The following is a 17,294-nucleotide window of genomic DNA, read 5'->3' on the forward strand; positions in this document are numbered from 1 at the left end:
CCATAGTAGACGTGCTGTGAAAAACTAACTCTATTTCCCTTAATCCTATCCTGCCCCCCATTTATTCTATTCTCTCTTTTGACCCTGTCCCTCCTCAGAAGTATTTGCTTCTGATTACCCCCTTTCCCAATCTGCCCTCCTCTCTATCATCCCCCTACTCTCTTGTCCCTTTCTCCCCCGTATTTTCCTGTAGGGAAAGACAGATTTCCGTACACAATTGGGTGTGTATGTTATTCCCTCCTTAAGTCAAATCCTATATGAATAAGGTTCACTCATTCCCTCTCACCTTCCCCTGTTTCCCCTCCACTGTAAGAGCCTTTTCTTTTCTGGTTTTTTTTTTTTGTGTGTGAGATAATTTACCCCATTCCACCTCTCCCTTTCTCCTTCTCCTAGTATAATCCTCTCTCACCCCTTAATTTTATTCTCCAGATATGACCCCTTCATCTTCAACTCATCCTGTGCCCTCTATCTATCTATCTGTCTGTCTATCTATCTATCTATCTATCTATCTATCTATCTATCTGTATATACATACATATAATTTTTTTTCCCCTCCCTCTACCCTAATACTGACAGAGGTCTCATGAGTTACAAATATCATCTTTCCATGCAGGAATGTAAACAGTTCAACCTTAAGAAGTCTCTTATGATTTCTCTTTCCTGTTTACCTCTTCATTTTCCACTTGAGTCTTGTATTGGAAAGTCAGATTTTCTATTCAGCTCTGGTTTTTTCATCAAGAATGCTTGAAAGTCCTCTATTTCACTGAATGACCATTTTTTCCCCTGAAGGATTATACTCAGTTTTGCTGGGTAGGTGATTCTTGGTTGTAATCCTATCTCCTTTGCTCTCCGGAATATTATATTCCATGCCCTGCAGTCCCTTAATGTAGAAGCTGCCAAATTTTGTGTTATCCTGATTGTGTTTCCACAATACTTGAATTGTTTCTTTCTGGCTGCTTGTAATGTCTTCTCCTTGACCTGGGAATTCTGGAATTTGGCTACAGCATTCCTAGGAGTTTTCCTTTGGGGATCTCTTTCAGGAGGTGATCAGTGGATTCTTTCAATTTCTATTTTGCCCTCTGGTTCTAAAATATCAGGGCAGTTTTCCTTGATAATTTCTTGAAAGATGATGTCTAGGTTCTTTTTTTGATCATGGCTTTCAGATAGTCCAATAATTTTTAAGTTCTCTCTCCTGGATCCATTTTCTAGGTCAGTTGTTTTTCCAGTGAGATATTTCACATTCTTTTCTATTTTTTCATTCCTTTTGATTAGTGTTACAGTACCTTGATTTCTCAAATTGTCCCTATCTTCCAATTTCTCCATTCTAATTTTTAAGGAAGTATATTCTTCAGTAAGCTTTTGGACTTCCTTTTCCATTTGGCTAATTTTGCTCTTAAGGGCATTCTTCTCCTCATTGGCTTTTTGGACCTCTTTTGCCATTTGGGTTAGGCTCTTTTTTAAGGTGTTATTTTCTTCAGTATTTTTTTGGGTCTCCTTTAGCATCACTCTCAGTTATTCCTCTACTTCTCTTACGTGCTTCTCAAAATCCTTTTTGAGCTCTTCCATGGCCTGGGACCAATTCATATTTTTCTTGGAAGCTTTGGGTGTAGGAGCTTTGGCTTCGTTGTCTTCTGGTTGTATGTTTTGATCTTCTTTGTCCCCAAAATAAGATAATATAGTCTGACTCTTTTTTTGCTGCTTACTCATGATCCCAGCCAATTACTTGAGATTTAAACTCTTTGTTAAGGTAAGAGTCTGCTTCCAATGTGGAAAATGTACTGTCCCAGGCTTCGGGGGTTTATACAGCTGTTTTCAGAGGTACTTCTAGGGACCTGTAAATTTTCAGTTCTTCCAAGGTGGTATGATAAGGGGCGAGGTGTTTGCTCCTTTCCTGGCCTGTGCTCTGGTCTGTGAGTGACCACAAGCAGTCTTTTCTATTTTGGAACTGTAAGGAAGGTTTCTTCTCCACCACCACTACAAGCTCCATGATGGCAGCGCTCTTCTGTGCTTCAGGACCGCCCCTCAGAACTGTGACCCAGATCCAAGCATGGGTAAAGCAAGAGATTCCTGCCTCAGCACTGGCAAAGAGATCCCTGTAATCCCCTTCTGATCAACCACTCAATTCCCACTCAGTCTGTGGGCTGGAAGCTCAGGTGGCAGCCGCCACCATGGGGCCGCGCTTGAGACTTGCGGCTGAGACCTAGCTTCTCTCTCACTGCAGAAACAGACTTTCCCCACTGACCTTCTAAGTTGTCTTTGGCCTTCATGGGTTGAGAAGTCTGGAAACCGCCACATCTACCTGTGATTCAGTCCTCTGCGGCCTACTTCAGGTTCGCAGCGGCCTGCGCACCCATGCGGAACTGCTCTCATCTCCCTGCCCGGTATGATGTGCCTTTCTGATCAATCATCCAGGCTGTCTTTGGCTGGAAATTTGTTTCCCTGTCTTTTTGTGGGTTCTGCTGCTTTAGAATTTGTTTAGAGCCATTTTTTTACAGATATTTTACAGGTTTGGGGAGAGCTCAAGCAAGTCATTGCTTTCACTCTGCTATCTTGGTTCTGCCCCTCCAATTTTGTTTTTTAAAGAATTCTTCTCTTCAGTGGATTTTTGTGCCTCTTTTGCCATTTGGACTGTTTTTTTTTTTTGTTATTTTCTTCAGTATTAATTTGTGCCTCCTTTACCAAGCTGTTGTCTCTCTCTTGCATTACTTTCATTTCTTTTTCTTCTGCCTCTCTTGTTTGATTTTTTTAAAAATCCTTTTCTTCCAGGAATTCTTTTTTGGACCTGAAACCAATTCACATTTTTTTTTGAGACTTTGCATGTAGCTGTTTTGATATCGTTGTCGTCTTCTGAGTTTTTTTCTTGATCTTTCCTGTCACCATAGTAACTTTCTATGGTCAGGTTCTTTTTTTCATGTCTGCTCATTTTTCCAGCCTTATTTTTTTTTAAACTTTTAACTTTATTGTAAAGCCTGGGTGGAGAGGGTACTGTCTTAAACTTTAGGTTTTTTTGTGCTGCTGTGTTCAGAACTAGTTCTTTGAGTCTTTAAGTTTTCAGTTCCTCCAAAGTGGTACGATCTAAAGAGAGGTGTGGTCACTGCTCTTCTGTCCTGTGTTCTGGTTTGTGAATGACCACAAGCATTCTTTTTGTCAACTGTGACCAGGGTCCCAGCTGCTTGGTAGTTCTCTTCCTCACCCTGGGACCATGCCCTGGACCTGTGTAAAAGCAATGGATTTCCTGTAATCTCCTTCTGACTAATTTTCAAACCCCCTGACCGTCTATGGGCTAAGACCTCTTGAGGACATTGCTGTAGATTTAGTTGCCCCATAGGCCTGCTGCTGAGTTACATTGGGGCCCACTGTGCCATCACTTCTGGTTTGTGCTGGTGTGCTGGGCCTTGCAGCTTGCATGCTGGGGGCAGCCAGGCCTGGATTGCACTCCATTCTCGTTCCGGTGAATCAGACCTTTCCTGCCAACTTTCTAAGTTGGAAAATTGTTTCACCCGTCTTTTTGTTGGCTCTACCACTCCAGAACTCGTTTTGAGGCATTATTTTAATATTGTTTAGAGGAGAATTTGGGAGAGCTTAGGCAATAACCTGCGTTTATTCCATCATCTTCTTTTGCCTTAACTTTTGTAATTTAAATAATGTTATTATGATTTTTATGTTAATGTGTTTTGTGGCCTCAGATATTAATTATTTCATCTAATCTTTATTGAATTCCTGTTCTCTGCACAGGACTCTCGGACATACAAAGACATTGAATATAGCCTCCATTTGTTTATAGCATAGTTGGTCAATTAAACATGTACAGAAATAATTGCACTACAAAGCAACATATGATAAATACCATGAAAATGGTTTTAAAATATTTTGTAGCCTTCAGAGGCAAGGAAAGGTAATTTGCAACTGAAATAATGAGAGTATGATTTATGGATAAGGTAGTATTTCAACCCTTTGAAAGATGGATACGCTTGGAGGGAAGAGAAATCTTCTTACTTATAGCTTTCATTTGTTAATCATTCTTTCTAGGATTGTTTATGTCTCACAAACAGTAAAAACATAGGACTTGGACCTCAAGGATCTCAAGATTGTGTGAAAAGTAACATTAAAATTAAATTTGTTCATAATGGTTTTTGTGAGGAGATTTTGTGATGTTCCTTTAACAAAAATTATTAGGAAACAATTACCCCTACAGACATAGTCAGCTGAGGAAGGGGCCATAGACTTGCTCAGATAGCCAAAGGGTTTCATGACACATCAGTGGTTAAAAAGCTCTGCTGTTGTAAATCGGAAGACTTAGAGCTTCAAAGGACTTGAGAATGATTTCAGCAACATTTTCCTTGATCTAATTATTGGCTTATGTAAGGAACTATACATTTATTGATGTCGATGAGTGTGAAGATTTGGAAACTGTATATAAAAGAATACCTTCAATTCAAAAATTGTCATATGTAGCTTCCTGAAGAATGTAACTATCTGTTGCCTGTCTTTATGGGGAGGGGAATGGCACATAGATGGAGAATTTAGAGGAAGTGCTGGTTCTTAAAAATCACTTCAATCTGTTGCACCTTCATAAAAATGTAGAGCCTAGGATTTTTTTTTTTACTTATAGAGAGCTCATTACGTTAATGTGTAGCTCAACACAAATAATTTATGCTTTTAATAACTGTCATGATTAAAATTTTTTACCTAGTCTAGAATCACTATGTTTAGTATACTGTAGTTGTTTTCTCCCCCATGATATCTAAATCCCCAAATTTCCACCCAAGTCTTTTATTTTGGTTTTGCCATGTTGCTGCCCGAAATGCAATCTTTTCACACGTAAGCACCTTTTCTCTTATGTAGACTTAGTATTAGAATTTAATATTCACAATCAGATACAAAATTCTCTTTAAAAAAATAAAGAACTTAAATAGCCTGAATTCAGTTCTGTGAAATGACAATATATCAGAATTAATTTACAGATTGAATACTGTACCATTCAAACTACCAATGGAATACTCTATAGAGCCAGAAAAAATAATGACGGTTTATTTAAAAGAACAAAATGTCTAGAATAGGGAGAGAAATAATGAAAGAAAAAAAAGAATGAAGAGGAAATAGTACTAAAAAGCTGCAATCTTCAAAACGAATTTACCTAGGAAAAGCTCCCAATTTAATACAGACTGCTAGAAAAACTGGAAAGCAGTGGCAGCTAGGTGGCGTAGTGGATAGAGCTCTGGCCTTGAAGTCAGGAGGACCTGAGTTCAAATGCGGCCTCAGGCACTTGACGCTTACTAGCTGTGTGACCCTGGGCAAGTTACTTAACCCTGATTGCCTCATCAAAAAGCAAAAAATCAAAACAGAACTGGAAAGTAACCTGGCAAAAATTGAGCTTAGACTCACATCTCATACCATATTCTATAATAAATGTAAAATGAATGTGACCAGTACATTAAATGTCATGCCATATAAATATTAAAAGAGAAACAGTATATTCTTTTTACAGCTCTTGGTAGGGAATGAATTCTTTTATATATATGAATATATAATTTATTTATTTATTTTTAGTTTTTAGCATTCACTTCCATAAGATTTTGAGTTTTAAATTTTCTTCCTCTATCTCTCCTCTCCCCTCCCCGAGATGGCACGCAATCTGTTATAGGCTCTACTTATACATTCATATTAAACATTTTCACATTAGTCATGATATAAAGAAGAATTAAAACGAACCATGAGAAAGAAGAAACAAAACAAAAGAACAAAAGAAAAGGAAAACAAATAGTGTGCTTCCATCTGTATTTAGACTCCAAAGTTCTTTCTCTGGATGTGGATAGCATTTTCCATTGTGAATCTTTTGGAGTTGTTTTAGATCTTTGCATTACTGAGAAGAGCTAAGTCTATCAAAGTCAGTCATCCCACAAAGTGGCTATTACTATGTACAGTGTTCTCCTGGTTCTGCTCATTTCACTTAGCATCAGTTCACATAAGTCTTTCCAGATTTTCTGAAGCCTGATCATCATTTCTTATAGCTCAGTAATATTCCTTTACATTCATATACCACATCTTGTTCAGCCATTCCCCCATTGATGGGCATCCCCTCAATTTCCAATTCTTTGCCACCACAAAAAGAACTGCTATAAATATTTTTGTACATGTGGGTCCTTTTCCCATTTTTATGATCTCTTTGGGATATAGCCCTAGAAGTGCTATTGCTGGGTCAAAGGGCATGCACAGTTTTATAGCCCTTTGGGCATAGTTCCAAATTGCTCTCCAAAATGGTTGGATCAGTTCACAACTCCACCAATGATGCATTAGTGTTCCAATTTTCCTACATCACCTCCTTTTCCTGTTTTGTCATGTTAGCTAATCTGATAGGTGTGATGTGGTACCTCCGAATTGTTTTAATTTGCATTTGTCTAATCAATAGTGATTTAGAGCATTTTTTCATATGACTATAGTTGGCTTTTATTTCTTCCTCTGAAAACTACCTGTTCATCATATCCTTTGACCATTTATCAATTGGGGAATGACTTGTGTTCTTAGAAATTCGACTCAGTTCTCAGTTATTTGGGTATGCGTTTACAAGACTTCAAACTTCATTAGGGCAGAGAATTGTCTGTAATCTAATCTTTGTGCCTTTCTCAAGCACCTAACGGTACAGTGCACCCAGAAGTAGCCACTTGATAAATATTTGAGTTCTGTTGAATTGCATTTTCTTTGTCTCCAGTTCTTCATAGCCTCATGCCATATTTGATTATTCAGTGCAGGACTTCTGGGTAATAATGTGCTTCTGTGAAATATGCTATTTATAAATCTTATTACAAGATTGTATTCACTCAATGAAGCTAAGATTAGAAAAGGTTTACTAGGGTAATTAATATCTTTTTGTTTCAGAAATTAGGAGATAGAAAGTTTGTATTTCAGCTTTTAAAAATCCCTTCCTGGCTTGCTAGTAGTGTCCCCAAAATGAAGAAAATTATGGTTATTCCTTTTAATATATTCTTTTTTTATTCTTATGTATATATGTTATGTATGTGTTTTATTTAACCCTAGGAAATTGCTGATAAAGATGGAAACAATAAAGTGCTATCTTTCACTATCCCTTCTTTATCCAAGCCTTCAATATATCATGAGGTGAGTAAGAGTAAGAATAATTAGGTTATATAGGTGGAAATAAAAATCAAATTTCATTTGATGCCAGAGATAAACATTGTTACTTACATGTTGTTAAAATGCATTGTTACTTGTGTCTTGCTATTGAACAACTTAAAGTAAAAGCTTGTAATTGGACATTATAATGCATAGGAGCAAGAAAGATATCCTGAAAATAATATAAATTTACCAGTTAGATTTTTGTTTCTTTTTATTCTTTTGGTTCATCCTTTCAGGTTAGTTATTTTTTAAAATGTGTTCTTCACATTTTTGTGTTTGAAGGGAAGAGTTCAATTTTGAGAATGGGTTTTTTTGGGGAGGGGAAGGGAGAAGCTGTATTTTGCTAAATGAATTTTTATTGGTACCTTTTGTTTTACATCACTCGAGAGTCCTTCTTTCCTCTTTCCTTTCCTTTTCCTTCCCTTTTTCTCCCCTTCCCCCTTTATTTCCTTAGAAAAATGATAATGATTATAAATGCTGGTTTTCATTTTAAAAGAATCTGTTTTAGGACTCCCCCCCCCAAAAAAAAGAGAGAAGATAAAAGGAAGGCCAGAAAAGAAGGCACAGATAAGCAGGACAGCTTTGAAAGCTATGTGTTGAATTAATTATGTACTTTTTAAAAATCAAATTATACATAATAGAAATTCATAGTTTCATAAATAGTCCTCTCTCTTCCATGATATATGTAAATATTCTCATTTTATTTATTGTTTATTAAATTCAGAATAAAAAAAGCTCTTCAGTGTAATCTAGTCCTTGTGCTAGTATTCTTTATTTCTAAGGAAGCATAATAGATCAGCAGTTTATTGTCATTAATGTCACTGAAGGGTAATGGAGTACTAATAAATTGTAAGAGAATTTTGTTTTGTTGGTGACTCTTCCCACCTTTCTACCATTGTTGAAAAAACTAAATAATGAACTAAAATGTTTTTTGAACAGAGTTCCTGATATATAGTAGGATGTAAGTAGACCTCACATTTAAGGATTTAAAGATTAAACTTTTTCTAATAGTTTCAAATTTTATACTTTTTATCTTAGAAACTCATCAGGGAGGTATCCAAATATTTAGAGAAAGAAAATTTTCAAATAAATGGTTCTTAACACATAGTTAAGGACTTGGTAAATTATTTCTTTTGTTAGTAAAGACTGACTTTTTAACATCAAGTATTTCTGAGATATAGATTTTATTTAAATTATGGAGGTTAGTGAGATATAAAATAATAACTGAATATAACTAAAGTATAAGTGAGGTATAAATGAATAACTGAAAATATGAAATCAACTATCTAAATAGTTTAACTTGGAGAGAAATATGATGGGGGCCGAGTATTCTTTTTAAAAGTTGCTTATCTTGTAATATGCACTTCAGTTGTTTCTTTATATTTTGGAGCTCAGGAAGTATTACTTTGAATCAAAACTATAACTGATGCATCCTTATTTTGATAGTTTCAACAGTTTGTCTTGTTCTAACCACTGGGGTTCTATGAACTTGTTTTAAAAAATATTTTGGTAACTATATTTCCTTGTGGTTGGTTTCCTTTGTAATTGTATGTATTTTGTGTGTATGTGTGTGTGCATTTAAAAAAGCCATTCAAGAAGAAGTCTATAGGTTTTGCCACATTGCCAAAGATCTCCATGACAGAAAAAAAGGTTAAGAATACTCTTCTAACAAGTTTGAGCCATTCCTGGCTTATTCCAAAAATTGAAGCTACGTAATTTTTTTTTTAAATCGTAGGTGTTTTATTTTTTGAAATATCTTTTCAAAGAAGAATTGTAGAATATTTTGTTTTTTTCTCCTTTCTCTAATGTATTTTTCATTATAATTTGTCTTTTTTTTTTTTTAATAGCCCTCAACTATTGGATCCATGGCCTTGACAGAGGGAGCATTGTGTCAACATGACCTCATTAGGGTAGTCTATAGTGATCTTCATCCTCAGAGGGAAACGTTTACTGCACAAAACAGGTAATAGTTTAAGCTATCTTGCCAAATCTCTACTTAATATAATTCTTTATTTCCTGGACTGAAATAGTTAAAATTGAATATGATATGTCGGGGACTTCAAAAATTAAATATGTCTTCCAAATAGTTCTTTTATCAGCCTTACTCTTGTGGAGTGGGGCAATATAGAAAAATTATTATGTAGTTATAAGTCTAAAAGTACAATATCACTGTGTTACAGCTGCCATCATTTATTCTATAAAATGTTTGTTATTCTTAATAAAATAAAGTCCTATTTTTGAAGTTTGGGAGTACCAGGTACACAGGAGCTGGCATTGCAGAGAGGCATGGATCAAGTCCAATAAATTCAACAAACATCTGTCATGTGTATGGCACCTTACCAGTTGCAAGGGATATAAATATAAAAATAATGTAGTCTCTGCCCTCACGATGCTCCATTCATGCTTCCCAAATTATTGTTGCTATGATCTGGCTCTTTGAGAGCTCCTTTGGCTCTGCAGTTGCTGACAGATGTTCTCCCTTGAGTGTGCTATGGCTTCTTAGGTACTTCCCCCTCACAACTTTTCCCCGTTATAATAATACAGAGGCTTTCTATAGCCCCATCATTTGTATAGGGTCTGTGCTTTAGAATTAGTCTCCAGGGTGCTTTATGAAACTTGGGAAGAAATAAGCTCAGGCTGACATTAGTTTGATTTCAGTGTATATTGAAATTAAAATACCAAAATATATAGGAGGCCTAATAAGGGTGAAAGAAAAAGACAGTGTTGAAGTTATTTTCCACATCATTGGTGGTAGCCACAAGGGTAAATTATTTAATAAAATTTTTTCTTAGGAATGTTATTTTAAGGGGAGTTAGAGATTGAGTTGCCAAAAACAAAAAGAAAGAAGAGAAGGTCATTGAAACATTTTTTTAATGCACAGAAGAAAAGTTGAAAGAAAATACAGACATGCTGGACAATTCTAAAAGCTTTGTGTTGAATTATATTATATACTTAAAAGAGAAAGCAGGCTATGCACGTAATAGAGATTTGTGGATATATGTACAATTCTCTTTCCCACTTTGTATAAGGAAATGCTCATTTTATTTTGTGTTAAGTTCAGAATTTTTAAAAAGGGAAAAAATATTGTCAACATTCTTCTTTCTTTATATTCTTTTGTTTTCATTAGGTTTGAGGTCCTGAGTTTTCTCATGCTCTGCTACAACTCAGCTATTGTTTATATGCCTGCCTCCTCTTATCAGGCACTGTGCCGCATGGGTTCCAGGTGAGCAGTGCCAAAAATTGATCACTAACCTTTATGTACTAGAAATATTTCTTACTCCCTCCTTTGATCACTATGCTCTCTTCAGTTATTTCAGAAGTAGAAATGTTGCCAAGCTGTGTAACAAATTAGAAATCAGAGATCTAATTCTTCCTAATGGGTAATTTAATAATGTACCTAATTACCCCGGGCAGCTAGGTGGCACAATCTACATTGTGCACTGGACTTGGAACCAGGAAGACTCATCTTCATGAGCTCAAATCCTGCCTCAGACACTTAATAGATGTGTGACTCTGGGCAAGTGACTTAACCCCATTTGCCTCATTTGCCTTATCTGTAAAATGAACTGGAGAAGGAAATGGCAAAACCACTCCTGTATCTTTGCTAAGAAAACCCTAAATGGGGTCACAGAGAGTCGGACACAACTGAAATAACTCGACAACAAAAATCCACAGATAGCAGTTTATAAACCGCATTGAGGGTATAAGTTGTTTCAGGAGATTTGGAATTTCTGTGTGCCTACCTCAATTTTTTCCTTTTAAGCCTTAATAATAATAGCAGCTGGGGGCGGCTAGGTAGCTCAGTGAGTAGAGCACTGGCCCTGGAGTCAAGAGGACCTGAATTCAAATCCAGTCTCAGACACATAACACTCACTAGCTATGTGACTCTAGGCAAGTCACTTAACCCCAATTGCCTCACCAAAAAAAAAGAAAAAATAATAATAATAGCAGCTTCCATTTATGTAATCCTTCATGGTTACAGATCATTTTACATTATCACCTCATTTGATCATGAAAAATTGCTTTGTGAGTTAGTACAAATATTGTTATGCCCTTACAGCTGTTTAAATGACTTATCTAAAGCTAAATATCAGGTAAGTGTTGATATTGAGACTCATACCTCTTCTTATTTTGAAACCTGTGTTCTCCCCACTTTTTTTTTTTTAATTCCGTGACCTGACTTCTGATTTCATTGGTATAGGGAACTATTGGTAAGGAAATATCACATTTGTGCTGTAATTTGTAGTCTAAAGATTATCTGTAGTACTGTGGGGTTAAATTATTTGGTGAAGATCATGTAGTCAGTATATGTGAGAAACTGCACCTGAACTCAGATCTTCGACTTAAAGACTGGCTATCTATGCATGCCACCACTCCATTCTCTAGAAATTGTATTTCAGAAGGGGAAGGGAATAAGAGGAGGAGAGAAGAGTGATAGAAGGGAGGGCCAGTTGAGGGAAGAGGTAGTCAGAATGCATGCTGTCATGGGATGGGGGGAAGGGAGAAATGGGGAGAAAATTTGGAACTCAAAATCTAGTGGAAGTGAATGTTGAAAAGTAAAAATAAATAAATTTTAAAAAAAGAAACTGCATTTTTCTGTTTATTCCTCTTAGTTTTTAAACTAGTTTATTCAGAATTCTTGGTCATTGTGAAGACCTAGACTGAGATTCAATTTTGCATTATGAAAAAAAAAAAGTATTTGTTGAGGTGGGATGCTAAGAGAATAAACTTAAGTACTGAGTACTTATTTGCAAAGTTATGCTAGTTATAGACAATCTGTTTAAATTAATTCTGTTAGAATTTATGTTTTGCAATGCTATTAGCTATTAACTTGTTCTGAGTACTTAAATGTAATTCAACTGCATTTCTTGACCTTCTGTAATTTAGTATTTTTATTGATAAGACTCTCTCCTTGTTTGTCTGAACTAATGATACTGTTCAACTTATTACATTCTCATTGTTCATGGTTTGTATTAGGTTCTCTAAGATTTACAAAGTTTAGGTAAAATATGTGAGTCTGGGACCTATCACAAAATAACAAATATTCTATTCATACTTATCTCCCAATAATCAGATTTTCTAGGTATAATAAATAATAAAATATATCTTAAATTTTATAGTTATGATTTATATTTTAGTTATATTTTATGGTTACATAGTATTGTAATATAGAAAACATTATATTATTAAAATAAAATAAAACATCTCATAAGTCTTTTGGCAAATTCCTCATTGCCTTCTTGTAGTGCAATCCAAAAAAGATACTATTCTCTGGAATGTATTCTAAAATAAAAACTACTAAGTGAGAACTTGGTCTGTGATTCTTTGATTCACTGTTCACTCCATTATTACAAAACCACTGTTTCCCAGAACACATTTGGATCTATACTTGTATCTCACAATCTAATAATCCAACCATCCATCCAGCACCTTCAACCACATTTTATAAAAGGATATCTACCCTTTCTGTTGTTTTCTAGATTACTAAATTCTTTAATAGAGCAATAAATTAGCAGTCAGATGTTAATTTTCCTCATATTGATATTCTCTGTTGGTATACAAAACAAATTATCCTTTTAAAACTTTTAGTGAGATTCCCTCTGACTTTATGTAATTTTAGCCTTTTATTGCTAGAAAGGCAACTGTGGCCTAGTGGAAAAAGAGCTAGCGCAAATATCCCAAAAACCTGAGTTCAAGTTCTACCTTTGTATTTATTCTGATCTAGCTGAAGCTGAAAGAAAAAAGAAACTTTTAAACTAAAATAAGGTCCTGCCTATGGAAAATACAAACCAGTAGTGATATAGAAAACCCAGCTCTGCTTCAGATTGGTTCTCTGCATTAATCAGAAATTTAATACATTTCTACTCTCAGCATGGAGTGGGAATGTTAAGAATGGGAAAGAAATGAGAGGTGCTAAGTAGTCAGAACATTTACAGTTTTTGGGTTTGGTGTGGTGGTTTTTTTTGTTTGTTTTTGTTTTTGGTTTTTTTTTGTTGTTGTTGTTGTTCTGTTTGAAGTTTTATGGTCTCCCAAACACAGGTACTTAAATACCAAAATATTGTCCAGGGTTAAATATTCCTTTTTTTTTTCTTTTTTTGAGCCCACTGAATATAACTGAGTGTTTTCTGGTTCTTTTGTTGTTTGTTTGTTTTTTTTAATATATATTGTTTCAGCAAGTTTAGCTTTGATTATTTATTACCAATACTTTCATTTAGATGAAGTCATTAACAACTGAGCTTAGGAAGAGACTGACCAATTACATACCACCATCTGCCAGCACAACTCTATTACTACTGGCCTTTTTTGAGAAAGTCTTTCAGTTGGCAAAGCTGCTATAATGCCTACCCGTTTCAGGTTACCTTCTACATACTCCATATATCTTGTATGTGCCTAGTTATTTACATGTTATTTCCCTTGTTAGAATGTATGCTCCTTGAGCATACAGTCTGTTTTTTGCCCTTTTTGGTATCCCTAGCACTTAGCAATATTTTTTTGTTTTCCTGGTACATAATAAACACTTAATAAATGTTTTTTGGCTAAGAGAAGAATATCAGGGCTACTGTAGCACATCTCCAAGTAGTTAATCAATTCAGTATTTCTGACACTAGGAAATCTTAATTTGAACTTTATCTACCACCAGCATTTTAGGAGATAAGTGATAGATGTGAACAATTTGTTTTTATCTGATTAATGTGTATTTAAATGTGGAGTGTGTAACATCATTATTTTACTAGGATCTGCTGCTTGATCCTGATAGTTCTAAACTGGTAGAAGTAGTGTGTGACTGTTTAGATTACTAAAGTGGCAACTACACATACAAATTCAAATTTCAATTTGGTACTTTTACTTAAGTCCGTAGGAATTAGAAAAATAATACTTAAACAATAAATATTGTTAAAGTTCTGAATGAATTTAGAAACATTTTATTTTTGTCTGGATAATGATAATAATATCTCTTAGAAAAGGGTATTTCGGGAAAGTAGTTTACTAATCTTATCCTAAATAGACTTTTAAGACTGTCTTACCTATTTGGAAGCATACAAGAAAAATAGCCCTTTATTGTCCTAGCTTTTTTGCTACACAATAACATTTGAGATTATACCTCAGATGGAATTGTTAAAAACTATACCTGTTTTAAAGCTGTATTTTTATTTTGCAACTTTCAAAAATGAGTCATTTTTAAATGGCCCACCTAACATTCAACAAAGTATTGCTATAAATAATCCATTTTAACTTCTCAGTGTTCAGTTTTATTTGCAGCTTACTGTTTATTTCCAGGTAATTGTACAAAAGGGTCATGAACTGAGATTGATTTTCATGTATGGAGTTTGGAATTGTTCACACAAGTTTTCTGAGTTCTAGTAGTAAAAAAAAAAAATCATGAAATACCACTTTCAGGAAATTTGGAAATTCTCAAAATTTGCCCTTTGTGTCCATCACCTGCATTTCAAGTTTAGCTTTTCAACATTTAATTTGGTGATAGCATTTTTTATCGAAAGAGGTTTACCGCAGTGCTCTTAAGTACCTAAGATAGTTACTGTGTTATATTTAATTCATGGGCAAATAAAGTCAAGTAGCTACTTTAATGCCTCAAGAGGTCATGCAAGGTAAACACTGTCTTCTAGGCTTTGCGTGAGTGGGTTTCCACGGCAGAATGAAAAACACTGGAAAGAACCTTGTGGCCGAGTAGTATTGGATCCTGAATTTATGGTGCAGCTTCTGACAGGTGTCTATTATGCCATGTAAGTATCTGGGATTTGAAATTAAATGGTTTCTTACTTGTCCTTGGAAAATTTTAATGTTTTTCTTTTCTTGTATTGACATGTCCTGATTGTTCTTTGTTTCATGGTACATCAATTATCTTGTCTCCCTGATTTTAGTAATTCACTCTTTTAGTTATGGGATGCTTTGAGAGTAGCTAAAAAGCAGTTTAATAATTAAGATTGACAGTTGGAGAATGGCAGTTTCTCCTTATAAGAAACTGTTAGTATACACCTGCACTGAGGATTATTATAACCTAGGTTACCTTGAATGTCATGCAATAGTCAGCCACGGTACCAATTTATACCCTCTTCCACCAGAAACCTTTATAGAAGGAAGCATTAGCATATAACTCTTCATATTTTCCTTGACTTATAACCTAAAGTGAAATGTCTTGGGAGTAAAATAATTTGAGATCCTTAAACTATTAAAAAAAATTTACTTGTATTCATATAATATTGTAAAATGGATACTTTGTTTCCTTGGTAGATATAATGGACAGTGGGATCTTGGCCAAGAAGTACTGGATGACATTATTTACAGAGCTCAGCTAGAACTTTTTTCTCAGCCACTACTGGTAAGGCACAAGTTATCGTACATGGAAACTGGATGGCACTCAGTAATGCATAAACAAGAATTTATACAGCATGAGGTTGACCTGTGTTTTTAAGCTGTGATTTTTGATGCTAATGATTATTGTCCAAAATTGCTTTTCCTGATCTTTTGATTTTGTGTTTAAGCTGAAGCAATTTAAATATGGTGAGGTTAAAATATCAAGGAATATATCAAATGGTGTAGTGCAAAGCATGCTAGACTTGGAGAAGGAGACCCGGGTTTGAATCCAACTCAGGATACCTAAAAGCTCTGTGACATTTAGAAAGTCACTTTGCTAAGCTGAGTCTCAGGTTCTTGGGAAAAATAATACTTGCACTGCTTGCTTCACAGGGAGGTTGTGAGAAAAGTTCATTGTAAACCACAAAAGGCTATATAAATAAGTGCAATCATCTACTCTACGCCAGGCACTGAACTAAGCAATGGAGATAGAAAGAAAGGCATAAGATAGTTCCTGCCCTAAAGGCGTTCTTATTCAAACTGGGGAGAAAACACAGAAAACATTAGGATGGGAGGGCAGTGAGGAGGTATGAAGAAATCATACATTCAAGGTGAAAGGAGGAGTGAGTTTCCATTACCTTTGAAAATTAAACTGAGAGACATCAGTCACAGCATGATCAGTTTTTTAGTTAGGCTAGCAGTAACTGTTACATTGGGTCTTTGGCCTCTCAATAAACAGAGACCATGAGGTTAAGGCCAGTTGGGAAGTACCAGAGAGCAAAGAACAGAGTTGGGTAGGTGGGGAATGTGATTGGCTACAGAGTAGACAGCATCATGGGGGTGGGGACAGCATTGGTTGGAAATTAGGAACAGGGCTAGCGAGGACCCTCTTCTTCCCTTGTTTGACTGAGAGATGTTCAGTGTTTGAGTCTACCTGCAAGGTTAGAGAAAGGCCAGACTTTGGATAACAAACCAGACATCCTTGAATTGTGGTTTGGTGGTGTAAAGATACTAGATCAGACTCTGGTGTCCACCTGCCTTCTTCAAGAGTAACAGATTTCCTTGAGGCAGGAATAGAACAGTGATTAGCAAGAGAACTGAACTTATAGGCAGAGAAACAAAGAAATGTGGCTTGAGTAATCATACAAAATGGGAAAGCAGTACCGAATAAATAGGATCAATTACAGAATAGAATCAATTATAAAATAATACAGAATCAATTTAACTTCTTCAGTTTTTGAGTAGATTTCATCTTTCAGAATGATGAGTTTCTGGAGATGAGGAAGTCCAGGAAAGTAGCCAGGTAGGAAACTATGTGGTGTCAACTTTAACAGTAGCAAAACTAGGAGGAGCTCTCCAATGTCCATCTTCTGCCCTCTCCAATCAGAGCAAGGGAGGGGCTCTACTCATAATTTTCTAATCTCAACACCTCTAAATTTATGTCAGGATAATAGTAAATGGTAACTATTTGGAAAAAACATTAATAACATTAATACCTTGCATTTGCAGAACTCTTTTAACGATATCATTTTATGCTACAGTCACTTTGTGATTCAGTCAAGCCGCAGGCATTTATTAAGTGCCTAAAAGTGTGCTAGGTATTAGGGATATAATGACAAAAATAAAAATAGTTTTTCTCAAGAAGCATCTATTTTGTTTGAGGAGACATAAATTTGTGCAAACATAAATTTGTACAAAATAAATACAAAGGAATTTAGGAAGGAATGGCACTAACAGGAAATCAGGATAAGCTTCATATAAAAGATAATGTTTAGGTGGAATCTTAAAGAAACTAAAGGATTCTTTGAGGAGGGAAAACATTCCAGGAATGGGGAAAGACCAGTACA

At 35.4% G+C, this 17,294-nt stretch overlaps 1 protein-coding gene across 4 annotated transcripts in view; it reads left to right on the forward strand.

Moving 5' to 3' along the window:
• The window catches only part of FAM126B (family with sequence similarity 126 member B), a 74,601-nt gene that overhangs the window by 42,353 nt on the left and 14,954 nt on the right, over positions 1–17,294 (forward strand). For all 4 annotated transcript variants that reach the window (XM_027873610.1, XM_027873613.1, XM_027873611.1 and 1 more), the window contains 5 exons: positions 7,036–7,116; positions 8,982–9,097; positions 10,262–10,357; positions 14,760–14,876; positions 15,385–15,472. In XM_027873610.1, the coding sequence (XP_027729411.1) occupies positions 7,036–7,116; positions 8,982–9,097; positions 10,262–10,357; positions 14,760–14,876; positions 15,385–15,472 (498 nt within the window). The remainder of the gene's footprint in view (positions 1–7,035; positions 7,117–8,981; positions 9,098–10,261; positions 10,358–14,759; positions 14,877–15,384; positions 15,473–17,294) is intronic.

Source organism: Vombatus ursinus, unplaced genomic scaffold (genome assembly GCF_900497805.2).
Source record: "Vombatus ursinus unplaced genomic scaffold, bare-nosed wombat genome assembly UNPS02014802.1, whole genome shotgun sequence".
NCBI lineage: Eukaryota > Metazoa > Chordata > Mammalia > Diprotodontia > Vombatidae > Vombatus > Vombatus ursinus.